The following is a 15,108-nucleotide window of genomic DNA, read 5'->3' as shown; positions in this document are numbered from 1 at the left end:
AGGACACATTCATAGCAAAATACACTTAAACAATTGGCCACATGTATTGTTGAGGTTCACTCGCCTGACTTCTGTGACAGACTCAATTTTAGTAAGACTTAATATGATGAAATGCGGATTAAATGATGTCATGATGGTATATTAATGCCTGAAACATGCTCAGAATATTATTTTATATTTTATGGAAGCACCTGACTTGTCAATTCGGGCTAAATTTTAAGTACTTTGTACTCCCAAAATCGCTTACTCACCCGGAAAGCCAAGCTTGCTTCTCGAGCACGGAATGGGCTTTTGAGTTTGAGTTTTAGACTCGCATGGCAACTTTGCATATCGCCATCTTGTTTTGGGGCCTGTTTGACTGCCAAACATTATCCAAAAAAACATCCCAACAATGCCAGCTTATTTCGAGTATTTTAACTCATCTTTCAAGGCAAACGGAATATTGTGTGTTTTGACCATATATACATGGTGGGTACCAAATGGAAAATTGCATTCCATTTTTTCATTAGAAAAAAAGGTATGTTACCTTATTCCGTTCTTTAGTAATCATCATTTGAAAATACCGGATAATAATAATAATAATAATAATAATCTCCAGAGGAAAAAAAAAAAAAATGAAAATACCGGTAGGTAATTTGAGTGACATTGAGCGAAAATTAAAAAGGAGAAAACACGCTTTTTGTGAAGATACATTTTCTGCACAACAGTGACTTTGACACTAATATATTTTGTTTAGTGCTGCTCTGTGAATTCGATTTGATGTGACAAAGGTTTTGATCATTCACGTCACCCTTGAAAACGTTCTATTTCATCAGATTTGTCATGTGTCATTGTAATTTCATACACCGGGAGCCCATTGAAAAGAGATACAATCCTGCCATCTGCTGGCCATATTTAGTGACTGTTTTGGGATTTTACAACCCCAATGACAAGGCAGTGCTGCACAAGACGTCGCACTGCTCATTGACAAGTCAAACGCTTCCATTTCGGAACTCCGCGTCCACTTTTGCAACCCGGCAATAGGGAGTTCGACACAATATCAATCTGGGACTGCTCCACGGTTCATTTCTCGGGAAAGGCGGGGCGTTCTGTACTATACTTTGAGCTGATTGGACGATGCAGCATTGTGCGCGTTTGTTTTGACCAATCACTCACGGCCACGGATGAAAGTGTCGCCTTCATTCTCATCGAAGGGAAAAAAACACGGACATCTTTACCAGCTAAAAATGCACCAAGCGCCTCTCGCTGTTCAACATTCAACAAGGTAACGGTGAGTAATTCTACAAGAACAGAATTAATTGCAGCGTCCATTCGTCCATGTTACGTTTGTTTGTTTTCTGGTTTCGTCACAATGGCGCTTTGTGATTGGTCCGAACCACTCTGTGGAACTCAACGGGCTTTGGTACAAGATGTATTCTCCGGAAGTTTGTGAACTCACAAACACCGCGAGAAATCACTTTTGTCCCATTCACCTTTCAAATGACCTTTTTTTTATCTTAGTTTAGTTAGGTTGCATACTTTCTTTTCATCTTCTAATTTGCATTTCATTTGCGTTTAAATGGTAGGTTTGGCCGTGACTGATACTCTATGTATGAGATCACGAAATAAATGTGTTGTCTAGAAACTCCATCCATTTTGAATTATGTGTGTTTTTGAGTGGATAATTAATTACTAAATCTCCGTAACCGTAGTTGCAACTTCAGCATTATGAACATTTGATAAAGGATTTTGTATGGTTTATTTTGCTCCTACAACCAAGCAAAGCCAACGTGGCGCCCCTAGAGGTAGCTGCGGGAATTACAACTACCCACAGCACCGTCGTAACTCATTTCGTCCGCCACTACGGCGACCCGATAATCGCTACAACTCTCAAATTGTTTGACTCCGTGCAATCGTCCAAGACAAATCCCCCCCCCCCCTTTTGTCCTCTTCCTTTGCAGTACATCCATCACAGGCTCATCCACTTAACGCCCGCCGACTACGATGACTTTGTCAACATCATCCGCAGCGCCAGAGCTGCTTTCTGTCTCACGCCGGTGGGCGTCATGCAGTTAAACGATGTGCTTCAGAACCTGAAGAGAGGCAAACAGACTAAGGAGCTGTGGCAACGCATTTCCCTGGAGATGGCAACATTTTCGCCCTGAATATATGAATCTGGAGGAATCCACGGAGCAATTACTACTGCCAGCCACATTCCCGCTCTTTTTTTTTTTTTTGTCTGAAATATTGCTTCCATCCCTCCCAACGATGTAGACTGAGCAAACACAGCACACCACGACCAGGTGCTGTTTTCTGTGACTGTAGTTGAGTCTTAATATTGTATTTGTTTCCCATTTCTCTTGAAAAACATTCACTGCCATTGACGGCTATAGACGTCAAAAAATCATTTGAACTTTTTCTATTAGTTTAACATCTTTTTCCACTTTTGTTAACAAGAGTATGAAAACCTATATTTTTTTATTGTACATTTAGAACACATATCAAATTTGTGATTAATTGTGAGTTAACTAGTGAAGTCATGCGATTAATTACAATTAAAAAATGTAATCGCCTGACGCCCTGAATTTTTAATAATCTTTAAATCGCATCAGGCGATGAAAATTTTTAATTGTTAATTAATCGCATGACTTCAACAGTTAACTCATGATTAATCACACATTTTATATCTGTATTTCCCCCCCCAAAAAAAATTAATAGGTTTTCATACTCTTGTTAACAAAAGTGGGAAAAAATGTTCAACAAGAGTTGTTAACAAGAGTATGAAAACCGAGATTATTTTTTTTGTTGTACATTTAGAACAGATATAAAATTTGGGGCTCATCGTGAGTTTACTAGTGAAGTCATGCGATTAATTACGACGCCCCTAATTTTTAATAATCTTTTTTTTAAAGGCGTCGTAATTAATCGCATGACTTCAATACTTAACTCAGGATTAATCACAAATTTTATATCTGTTCTAAATGTACAATAAAAAAATCCTAGGTTTTCATAATCTTGTTAACACAAATGGAAAACATTTTTAAACTAATAAAAATAGTTCAAATGAATTTTTGACGTCTATAGCCGTCAATGGCAGTCAATGAGTTAAGAAGGAGCTGGGTCTAATTATGCCACTTTTCCACTTGACGGGTTTTACACCGACTCAGCCTTGGTTGGAGGCCGCCTGGTGTCATATATGGTGCCGTTCGGGAAAAGTGGCTTTATAGTTGTTTATTGTTGTTGTCAAGAAAAGTAGTGGGTCCGCCCTGTTTTGCATTGCATTGCTGTCCCGACAAAAAAAGCGTGTATGAATCTCTTAATCCCGTCCCGTGGGCTCACCACTTGTGGGAGGTGCCCTTTGAACTGGGCCGCCGCCATGGCGGTCCCACCCCCGGCTATACAAGCTAGCTCTAAGGGCATGGAAAGGAGCCTGAGAGCTTGGCGTGTGAGGCAGAGAAGTCAGGGGTCCGCAACCCGCGGCTCCGGAGTCGCAAATGGCTCTTTGATGCCACCGCTGCGTCTCACTGCGACTTTGGGAAATAAATAACGAATCAATTGTTTTGATTTTAGTGAGCTCGTTTCCAGTGTAGATAATAATGGCGTTTAAACTAGCAGTGTTAGTTACTGGAGTAATCTAATTACTTTCCCCCCTATTTGAAACAACGTTATCGTTACTGTGTGTTAAATGTGTTGCGTTAAAATTGATTTTGTTGTTTCAAGGCTCCAAATTAGCTTACAGTAGGTTGCACAGTTGTGTGCGCTTTTCCGGAAATCTTGCTCCCAATTCCACTTAAGAAAATGTCATTCGCACACACTTGTTGCACCTCTTCACAATAAAGGTGTCTTGACAGTTGGAATGTGTAGTGACTTTTATTTTGGAGGTGCCACGGGAAGTGTGTCACAACCGCGTCTTCCTTCACAATAAACATGTTAGCATTTTAGCGAGAGTCCGCGCCCCGAGCCCGGAACGGACAAGACTGACATTCGGTGAAAATAACAGCCGAAAAAACGGCCGCCATGAGGAGCGAATTATGTTCCGCGAAGAATTATTTTGGGACTTTGCGACTTCACAATCACCATGACGGCTATAAATAAAAGAGAAGTCATACACTCGCCAACAATTTTATTTTCTCTTAACTGTCTGTGCTAGGACTGTCCACAAATTACGTATAGGTGACATATGGCGCAGTTGGTAAAGTGCGTTGTCCAGTAAGCAGGAGGTGGTTTAAATCCCACCTCAGACTGCTGCAAATATTTCCGTGGCGGTTCTGCTAAGTGATGTACATGTATATGAAGTGACGTATCATATCGTTCTCATTTGTCAAAAGAATTCCAAATTTTGATTATAAAGAAATACAAATATATTTACAGTATAGTAAGTATGTCAAAACTTTTAAAATATGCATCATTTGTTAACTTTTTCAATATTTTTTTTATTTTACACGTCCATCTTAACTCTTTGACTGCCAAAAACGTTAAATAACGTTTAGTAAAATCCTATGGAGTGCCAAAGACGTTAAAAGACGTTTTTTTTTTTCAAAACAGAGGTGAAACTAACCATTTTCTATTGTTGATTACTGAAAAACGGAATAAGGTAGAAACAAACTTTTTTTTCTGATGAAAGATGAGAGTCCAATCATTGCATTTGGTAGTATGTGTGTTTCCATAGTCCAAACACATACTTTTCTGTGGACCTTGAAAGATCAGTCAAAAATGCTTAAATCGGTTGGCACCCACGGCATTCCTTTTCTGAAAATGTCTGGCAGTCAAAGAGTTAAAATTCAAATGTGTTCTTGAGTGCCAAAGGTTTGCCAGCACCAATTCTAGATCGTTGGGTTATTAAAAAAAAAAAAATATGAACGACACCTGGGACGTTTTTTTTTAAATGCCAAAGACCCATTTATTGTTACATTTGATCACTTTTGTCAACACAGCACAGCCCAAACCACCAAATTAAGACCACAGCCAAAATCTTGGTAACTCAGTTTTTGATTCATTACTATTCATCCCATTGTGTTTAGAGACACTTCTTGGGTCAACAGTGTTAAACACTTGAACGCATCTCATGTGTCCCATCACTTGACCTGGGGTTGTCTTCCTTATGGCTCTGGTAGGGGGGGGTGTGTGTCCTCTGGTAGGGGGGGGTGTGTGTCCTCTGGTAGGGGGGGGTGTGTGTCCTCTGGTAGGGGGGGGTGTGTGTCCTCTGGTAGGGGTGGGTGTGTGTCCTCTGGTAGGGGGGGGTGTGTTTCCTCTTGTTGGGAAGTGGAACCTTCTTCGGAAGAGGAATCTTCTCCGGAAGTGGAATCTTCTTCGGAAGAGGAATCTTCTCCGGAAGTGGAATCTTCTTAGGAAGAGGAATCTTCTTCGGAAGAGGAATCTTCTTCGGAAGTGGAATCCGAGGAGGATTCGCTGCTGTCTGCAAAGAAATTGTAAAGCTTGTTGTAGATGAAAGTTAAATGAGACAACGGTGGCTTAGCGCGTTTCATTTGCATTTTTGACACGGAGGCAGTCTCAAGTCTCCACAAGTCTCTATGAACATCACAAAATATTGCTAGATTTGCTGCTCACTGAGAAATAAGTTGACTACGTATAAAACACTCTTATTTTTGAAAATTCAGGCCACAAAAGTCTCTATTGCGTAGGCATTTGGAATTTACTAGGCACGTTGTAGGATCATTTTTCCCTCACTTGTTTGTACTATTTCTGTATGATGATATGAGGATGAGTGGTTTGATAAGTTAAGATTTTTTTGTAGTCTTACTTTAAGGTGATGATTATCGAGTTGACATCGGTTGCCAAGAGGCATATATGGTTAGGATGAACTAACCGGAGTACTTCCAGGAGGTATTTCAAAGTCGAAACTGTCGTAAAATGTCTTCGCTTGCTACCAAAATTTTAATCATCTATGTAGATAAGACAGATGCTAAATCGTGTGGTTAATGGACTTAATTAGGCTGTTGGTGGAGCCGAGCAGTTCAGTTTGATGACTCGCAATAAAATGTGATGTTACATATATATATATATATATATATATATATATATATATATATATATATATATATATATATATATATATATATATATATATATATATATATATACTCAAAAAGCTATTATTACATACACATTCAGGTAATGTAATGAAGCATGTCTGAAAAAAAAAAGACATTAAAAGTCTGCCATTTTGCTGCCCCCTTCTGTACCCCCCCCCCCCCCAATTGGATACAAATAATAAGGTACGTACCATCAGCCATGGAAAGTGCGGGCATGGCCACCAGGGCCAGCAGCAGGAAGACGATGGGGGCTCTCATGATTTCTTCTTCTCAACGCAGGTCAGCTCGCTGTATCCCACTGATTTGAACTGAAGTCTTTTATACCCAACCGGGTGTGTCTCAAACATGCACCTGTTGACTTGACGTCGAGCAACACATTTTTCTTTTGCTTACATGTATTGACGAGCCATTTAAAAACAGGTTCTTTGTGGTTATTTTTTCTTTTCTATTGTCATGAGACCACAACGTAGCAACCCACTTCTGTTATCTAACGACGACTGAAATTCTCGGTTGTCACAAGAACATGCCAGGTAATTGTCATCTGCCAAGTGGGTTTAGTGTTTATGTTCATAAATTTCCATGGGAGCGATGAGATCCGCATTTTCATGTTTATTGTTCGAGCAAAAATCACATAGTAAGCAAATGAAGTTGTTCAGTTGGTGGCGGTGCTTTAGAGGCCTGAGCAGCAGCCAATAATCACTGAATAATGGTCTCTCCACTTATGAGTTTCAATATTGAGTTCCTTAAACAATAGAAAAATATAAATTCAACCGTGTGCATCATGGTTTCGTTCTTTAATTGTGTTGGACCTTCTAGAGTGCGGGCTTTAACCACCATATATGCAGACATGCTACACGTAAATTTGAGGATGAAACACAGATTTTATTTCATAATGTATGTATATATATATGTATATGTATATATATATGTATATATATATATATGTATATATATATGTATATATATATATATGTATATATATATATGTATATATATATATATGTATATATATATATGTATATATATATATATATATATATTCAAAAAGCTATTATTACGTACACATTCAGGTAATGTAATGAAGCATGTCTGAAAAAAAAAGACATTAAAAGTCCGCCATTTTGCTGCCCCCTTCTGTACCCCCCCCCCCCCCCCCAATTGGATACAAATAATAAGGTACGTACCAGCCATGGAAAGTGCGGGCATGGCCACCAGCGCCAGCAGCAGGAAGACGATGGGGGCTCTCATGATTTCTTCTTCTCAACGCAGGTCAAGGTCAGCTCGCTGTATCCCACTGATGTGAACTGAAGTCTTTTATACCCAACCGGGTGTGTCTCAAACATGCACCTGTTGACTTGACGTCGAGCAACACATTTTTCTTTTGTTTACATGTACTGTATAGACGAGCCATTTAAAAACAGGTTCTATGTGGTTATTTTTTCATTTCTAATGCCGTGAGACCACAACGTAGCAATCCACCTCTGTTATCTAACGACAACGGAAATTCTCGGTTGTCACAAAACATGCCGGGTAAATTTACATCATCTGGGTTTAGTGTTTATGTTCATAAATTTCCATGGGAGCGATGCGACATCCGTATTTTCATGTTTATTTTTTAGAGCAAAATTCACATAGTAAGCAAATGAAGTTGTTCAGTTGGTGACGGTGCTTTAGAGGCCTGAGCAGCAGCCAATAATCACTGAATAATGGTCTCTAGATCGTTGGGTTATTTAAAAAATGTAAGGAAAGACGCCTGGGAATTTTTTTTTAAATGCCTAAGACAAATTTATTTGATCACTTTTGTCAACACAGCACAGCCCAAACCACCAAATTAAGACCACAGCCAAAATCATGGTAACTCAGAGTTTTTGATTCATTCCATTGTGTCTAGAGACACTTCTTGGGTCAACATTGTTAAACACTTGAACGCATCTCATATGTCCCATCATTTGTTCGGCTCCTCGGAAGAGGAATCTTCTTGGGAAGCGGAATCTTCTTCGGAAGAGGAATCGCCATCTGATTCTTCCACAGATTCGGATTCTTCCTCGGATTCGCTGCTGTCTGCAAAGAAATTGTAAAGCTTGTTGTAGATGAAAGTTAAGTGAGACAACGGCGGCTTAGCGCGTTTCATTTGCATTTTTGACACGGAGGCAGTCTCAAGTCTCCACAAGTCTCTATGAACATCACAAAATATTGCTAGATTTGCTGCTCACTGAGAAATAAGTTGATGACTACGTATAAAACACTCTTATGTTTGTAAATTCAGGCCACAAAAGTCTCTATTGCGTAGGCATTGGCATTTACTAGGCACGTTGTAGGATCATTTTTTCCTCACTTGTTTGTACTATTTCTATTTCTGTATGATGATATGAGGATGAGTGGGTTGATAATGGTTTGAATTAACTAACCAGAGTACTTCCAGGAAGTATTTCAAAGTCAAAACTGTCGTAAAATGTCTTTGCTTGCTACCAATTTTTAATATATATATATGTATGTGTATATGTATATCCATATGTATGTATATATATGTATATATGTATATGTATGTATATATATATATGTGCATATATGTATGTATATATGTATGTATATATATATATATGTGTGTATATATGTATGTATATATATATATGTATGTGTATATATATATGTATGTATATATATATATGTATGTGTATATATATATGTATGTATATATATATATATGTGTGTATATATGTATGTATATATATATATATGTGTGTATATATGTATGTATATATATATATGTATGTGTATATATGTATGTATATATATATATGTATGTGTATATATGTATGTATATATATATATATGTGTGTATATATATATATATGTGTGTATATATGTATGTATATATATATATGTATGTGTATATATGTATGTATATATATATGTATGTATGTATATATATATGTATGTATATATATATGTGTATATATGTATGTATATATGTATGTATATATATATATATATGTATGTGTATATATGTATGTATATATATATATATATATATATATGTGTATATATGTATGTATATATATATGTATGTATGTATATATATATGTATGTATATATATATGTGTATATATGTATGTATATATATATATATATGTATGTGTATATATGTATGTATGTATATATGTATATATATAATATATATGTATATATGTATGTATGTATATATATAATATATATGTATGTATATACAGACGCTCCCCTACTTACGAACATTCGAGTTGCGAACAACGGTACATACGAACATTTCTGCGCGTACAGTATGTCGAAAAATGTTCGGAAAGAGATGCTGTAAGTTAGATTTTGTATTGCGCGTAGTGCTTCTTTCCGCCGCTAATACCGACGCTTGGCGCTGTGAGAGCTCATTGGAGGCTGAGCAACGTGGCGAGGAGGAGGAGGAAGAAAACGCCGGTCCCCATGAAGCAGGAAATAACTTTTGAAGCCGATTCCAGCGACGACGAAGAATCTCTCATGATATAAAATCCTCCTCTTCCTCCTCCTCCATCATCTCCTTAAGCATCGAGTACATCTTCCAAAAGTAAGTTAAACTTCATTTTATTTATCTTATTACGTACATGTACATACTGTGTGTGTGTCTCTCGCTCTCTCTCTCTAACATACGTAGTACAGTACAGTACTGTACGTATTCTCTCCATTTTATTAAAAGTTTTTTTCAGTACAAACCAATGCAGGTTACTTGTACAAGCCTTAAACATACTTATATAAACCTTCAATATACTTATATAGGCTTTAAACATAAATTATAATACAAAATATAGCACTGAAGCAACTTACGAACAAATTCACCTTATGAACGATCGTCCGGAACGTAACTCGTTCGTAAGGTGGGGAGCGTCTGTGTATATACCCAAAAAGCCATTTTGGCCTTGCAGACAAAGACAAACCCATTCTAAAGATTTTGTCCAATTGCTATCAAATTTGAATTACATACACATTCAGGTAATGTAATAAAGCATGTCTCGAAAAAAAAAAAAAAGACATTGAAAATCCGCCATTTTGCTACCCTCTCCTTTGGATACAAATAAGGTACGTACCATCAGCCATGGAAAGTGCGGGCATGGCCACCAGGGCCAGCAGCAGGAAGACGATGGGGGCTCTCATGATTTCTTCTTCTCAACGCAGGTCAGCTCGCTGTATCCCACTGATTTGAACTGAAGTCTTTTATACCAAACCGGGTGTGTCTCAAACATCTCAACCATCAACCGGTTGACTTAAGATCTAAATGAATCATCCATTCTTTCCTCGCTTGCACGCAACATCATTTTTTTTACATGCATAGGGGAAACATTTAAAAACAGGTTCTATGTGTGTTTTTTTAATTTCTAATGTCGTGAGACCACAACGTAGCAATCCACTTCTGTTATCTAACGACAACGAAAATTATAGGTTGTCACAAGAACATGCCAGGTAATTCGTCATCTGTCAAGTGGGTTTAGTGTTTATGTTCATAAATTTCCATGGGAGCGATGAGACATCCGCATTTTCATGTTTATTATTAGAGCAAAAATCACATAGTAAGCAAATGAAGTTGTTCAGTTGGTGGCGGTGCTTTAGAGGCCTGAGCAGCAGCCAATAATCACTGAATAATGGTCTCTCCACTTATGAGTTTCAATATTGAGTTCCTTAAACAATAGAAAAATATAAATTCAACCGTGTGCATCATGGTTTCGTTCTTTAATTGTGTTGGACCTTCTAGAGTGCGGGCTTTAACCACCATATATGCAGACATGCTACACGTAAATTTGAGGATGAAACACAGATTTTATTTCATAATTAACTCATTCACTGCCATTGACGGCTATAGACGTCAAAAATTCATTTGAACTATTTTTATTAGTTGAACATTTGTATGAAAACCTATAAATTTTTTGGGGGGGGGGAATATAGATATAAAATGTGTGATTAATCGTGAGTTAACTGTTGAAGTCATGCGATTAATTTCAATAAAAAAATGTCATCGCCTGACGGCCCTAATTTTTGATAGTTTATTCTTTTTTTTCTTTCTTTAAAAAAAAGATTTAAAAATTTTTAACAAAAGTGGATTTTTTTAAACTGATATAAATTATTAAATTATATATAATTAATAAATAATATATAAATAATTAATTTATATATATATAAACTATATATAAATTAATTTTTGACATTTATAGGCAACAAAAGTGGAAAAAATGTTAAACTAATAGAAACAGTTAAAATGAATTTTTGACGTTTATAGGCAACAAAAGTGGAAATTTTTTTAAACTGATATAAACAGTTAAAATGAATTTTTGACATTTATAGGCAACAAAAGTGGAAAAAATGTTAAACTAATAGAAACAGTTAAAATGAACGTTTGACGTTGATAGGCAACAAAAGTGGAAAAAAATTTAAACTGATATAAACAGTTCAAATGAATTTTTGACATTTATAGGCAACAAAAGTGGAAAAAATGTTAAACTAATAGAAACAGTTAAAATGAACGTTTGACGTTTATAGGCAACAAAAGTGGAAAAAATGCTAAACTAATAGAAACTGTTCAAATGAATTTTTGACGTTTATAGGCAACAAAAGTGGGAAAAAAATGTAACTAATAGAAACAGTTAAAATTAATTTTTGACGTTTATAGGCAATAAGCTAGCTACACCCTAAGCGACGTTGTTTGTCTGTTAAATCTACGGTTATCACCGGATTCTTCTCTAGCTGACGAACACGTCCGTCTGCCTCCATTTGAAGTTGGCGCACAAATTCTTACTCGCGTTCATCATGCGTTGGAGAGAATGCCGACGGGAGAACCGAGCAGATCGCTTGTGCTTGGGTTTTGTCGTCAAGCTAGAGCTGGCAGAGTTGCCTCATAACTGAATATAATTAACCAACTGAATATCCAAAGAAAATTACATCAAAACAGTAAAACCTCCTCCCGACCTTCAACTAACTTCAAAAGAATCTAGAGCAACAAAAATTAAAAAAAGGATGGTATGGAAGATCATCGTGTCTACTTTTTTTATTGTGTGATGTATGTTTATGTAGCCAGGTTTTTATAGCTGCTACATTTCTTTGTACTAAACAATATGTGCTGTTATGCTCATTGAATTTACAATAGTTTTTAACTTTACATTTATCGTAGTAGTAGTAGGTGATGTCTGGTAGGTGCTGGATTTCACTTTCCTTTCTTTGATCCTTCCTCGGGTCTCCTGACAACCTCACGACTCTAGCTGGATTCTGATGTATTCGGTTTAGGTGCACGGTATGGGATTTTTTAATAGGTTTTAAGTGAATTAATGAGTACACACATGCATGCATACACGCACACACTCACGCACATAAAAAAAAAAAGAAAGAAAAAAAGAGAGCAATGATGATGACATGTCGAATCGGTAAAATTACCGAATGAACAATACTGAGCTCTCAAAAAAAAAGAAAAGAAAAAAAGAATCTAGAGCAACAAAAAATTAAAAAAAGGATGGTATGGAAGATCATTGTGTCAAATTTTTTTATTGTGTGATGTATATTTACGTAGCCAGGTTTTTATAGCTGCTACATTTGCTTGTACTAGACAATATGTGCAGTTATGCTCATTGGATTTACAATAATTTTCAACTTTACATTTATCGTGATATATAATCAAAAAAGCCAAAAGCACCAATTAAACACCGTCAAATAGAAATCTAATTAGCTCCAAACTGTTGTTTTGCTACTATTACATCACATTCGTAATTTCAGTAATGGCCTCATAACAAACGAGGCTTTTTTGACACAAAAGTGGTCCACTCTTCCTCAAAAGTCTTCATCAGCCTTCGTCGTACTCTTCCTCATTTTCTCCGTTGGACACCTCTTCTTCAACTGCAAAGAAATTACAGAACTTTTTTGTGTATATGGTTAAATTAGGCAAGCAATATTCATTTTCATCCTGGACGTGATCGAGTTCTTTATACAGTTGTGTTTTTAAACTAATTTTGATGACGGCGGCGCCGTGGATGACTGGTTAGCATGTCCGCCTCCCGGTGCAGAGGACGTGAGATCGAATCCGGCCTAGGTGGAGTTTGCATGTTCTCCCCGTGCCTGCGTGGAATTTTCTCCAGGTATTCCTGGCTCCTCCCACATTCCAAAAATATGCATGCAGGTTAATTGAGCGCTCTGACTTGTCCCAAGGTGTGTTTTGGTTGTTCATCTACGCGTGCCCCGGAATGACTGGCAACCAGATCAGGGTGTACCCCGGGGCTACTGCCCGAAGCCCGTTGAGATGGGCTCCAGCAAACCCCCCCCCCCCCCCCCCCCCCCTTGCGACCCTTGTGAGGAAGAAGTGGTTCAGAACATGGATGGATGGATGAAAAATTTGCTGACCTGCCATCAAACACACTTCAGGTGTAAGAATATATGCCTTAGTATTGGGATAGTCTATTGTCTGTCTACATGTGTTGTGAAGAGGAATAAATGAATTTTGTCCTCTTTGCGTGTTCCAAAAATGAAGATAGATTTAATGTAAGAAAAATACACCTTTGCAAAAATGATTTTTAATCAATCTCTGGACAAATAACTGCCTCTAATCATCACTTAAACAACGTGGGATTTCAGAACGTCAAATGTACTCTTCTACGTGTACAATAGCTTCTTATAGTTAAAAAAGACCTCCTCCTTTTCATTTATAGACTAAACATACTCTCTGGTACTTTTCCGTGAGCAGATGGCGTAAACAAGGTCAGGTGGATGTTTTTGAGACAGAATGTGTTATATAGTTGAAGGATTTTCACAAACAAGTCAGGGGGTGTTTTTCCCGAAGCAGACTCTGCTCTCAAGGAGTGTGTAAAACGCTGAGAAGGAACTTTTTAGACTAAATAGTATGTCCCAGCTTAAGGTCAAATTATACCGAGATCACCACCTTCTGCTATGCTCAGGACACAAAACATTTCGACAAGGTTAATATGAAGAATTAAAATGTTCATAATGTGTAACAATAGTTGATATATGAAATTAGGTATTAAAAATGTTATAATATCTTTCAGTTGCTCCACGATTCAAGTATCTGTTGCTTAAAGGGTAATAATCAATGGCTTTTTCCATGATGTTTTTGCATTAAGCTAGCTGTATGGTTGTTTTAAACATACGATGTTTAATTGTTTTTATTGTATGTGTAGTCTGCCAGTGACCTTCTACTGTGTCGTTAAACATTAGGCAGTGGTCCCCGAACCACCGGTCTGCAGGCCACTTGGTCCCGATCCACACAACGATCCATAACAGTGAGAATGTCATTCAGAGGCCCGACAGACACAAACACACACACACACACACACACACACACACACACACTCCTGTCGACGTACGTTACCTGGTACAATGGTTGGAGCGGAGCAAATATGTCCCATACTGCACTTATAAACCGGCTGTGAATTGTCTGATGAGCGTTGACAAATTAAATGCAACTATTTCACGCAGACGTGACGACTCACCTGTTGTCGGGAACTCCATCTGGTCACCCGACCCCTCTTCTACTGCAAGGTTGGAAAAGAGGAAAGTAAGGTCTTGAAACTGTCTAAAAAAAACAAATCTGGCAGTCGTTTCACTCTAGCATGTCTCATCACCAGTAGACCCGCAAAAACTGCCAAGAGTCCAAGCTCGAAAGCTTCAAAGCAGCCATTTTACACTCATTTGGTCACAGTCGGTCAGCCACTCCGATAAACCCGTAACATTGTCAGACGCTTGCCTATTATGGCTGCTTGTCCAGCCTCTTCTGCTTCCCACCACGAGTTTTGCTTCAGTATGTTTTAGTGTATTTCCACTGTAGCCACCTCCAATGTGCATCTGGGACGCTGCAGTGGACATACGCTAGTAATTTTCCAGCCCCCCCCCCCCCGGGGCTGTTAAGGCAAAGTTTTGTTGACTTGCTATTTAACCAGTTTCACAAGCATTTGAGGCCCTAATTGCAGTGAAAATGGATCGGTGCGATGACGCAGACTGCCGAGGTGAGTTGTCAGACTGATGCAAGTTTTTTTTTACATGCCTTTTGCAGGTGTGGAGGATATAAAACATGCACAATTAAAAT

At 37.7% G+C, this 15,108-nt stretch overlaps 1 protein-coding gene and 2 long non-coding RNA genes across 6 annotated transcripts in view; 1 reads left to right on the top strand and 2 right to left on the bottom strand.

Moving 5' to 3' along the window:
• Positions 1 to 2,863, top strand: part of zswim8 (zinc finger, SWIM-type containing 8) — a 30,307-nt gene extending 27,444 nt beyond the window's left edge. For 2 of the 4 annotated variants that reach the window (XM_077581879.1, XM_077581877.1), the window contains exon 27: positions 1,941 to 2,863. In XM_077581879.1, the coding sequence (XP_077438005.1) occupies positions 1,941 to 2,144 (204 nt within the window). In that variant the 3' untranslated portion in view covers positions 2,145 to 2,863. The remainder of the gene's footprint in view (positions 1 to 1,940) is intronic. The other 2 variants (XM_077581881.1, XM_077581880.1) reach the window with 1 other exon arrangement.
• A 1,996-nt stretch (positions 2,864 to 4,859) lies between these two features.
• Positions 4,860 to 10,265, bottom strand: LOC144061078 (uncharacterized). The gene is made up of 4 exons (XR_013296073.1): positions 10,124 to 10,265; positions 7,217 to 8,093; positions 6,224 to 6,390; positions 4,860 to 5,395 (listed from the first exon to the last, which is right to left on the bottom strand). It is a non-coding gene; the product is annotated as an uncharacterized LOC144061078 (long non-coding RNA).
• Positions 10,266 to 12,547: 2,282 nt separating this feature from the next.
• LOC144061611 (uncharacterized) lies at positions 12,548 to 14,828 on the bottom strand. The gene is made up of 2 exons (XR_013296221.1): positions 14,516 to 14,828; positions 12,548 to 12,911 (listed from the first exon to the last, which is right to left on the bottom strand). It is a non-coding gene; the product is annotated as an uncharacterized LOC144061611 (long non-coding RNA).
• Positions 14,829 to 15,108: the final 280 nt, after the last annotated feature.

Source organism: Vanacampus margaritifer, chromosome 12 (assembly GCF_051991255.1).
Source record: "Vanacampus margaritifer isolate UIUO_Vmar chromosome 12, RoL_Vmar_1.0, whole genome shotgun sequence".
NCBI lineage: Eukaryota > Metazoa > Chordata > Actinopteri > Syngnathiformes > Syngnathidae > Vanacampus > Vanacampus margaritifer.
The sequence above is the reverse complement of the archived record's forward strand: the minus strand, read 5'-3'. Positions and strand labels throughout refer to the sequence as shown.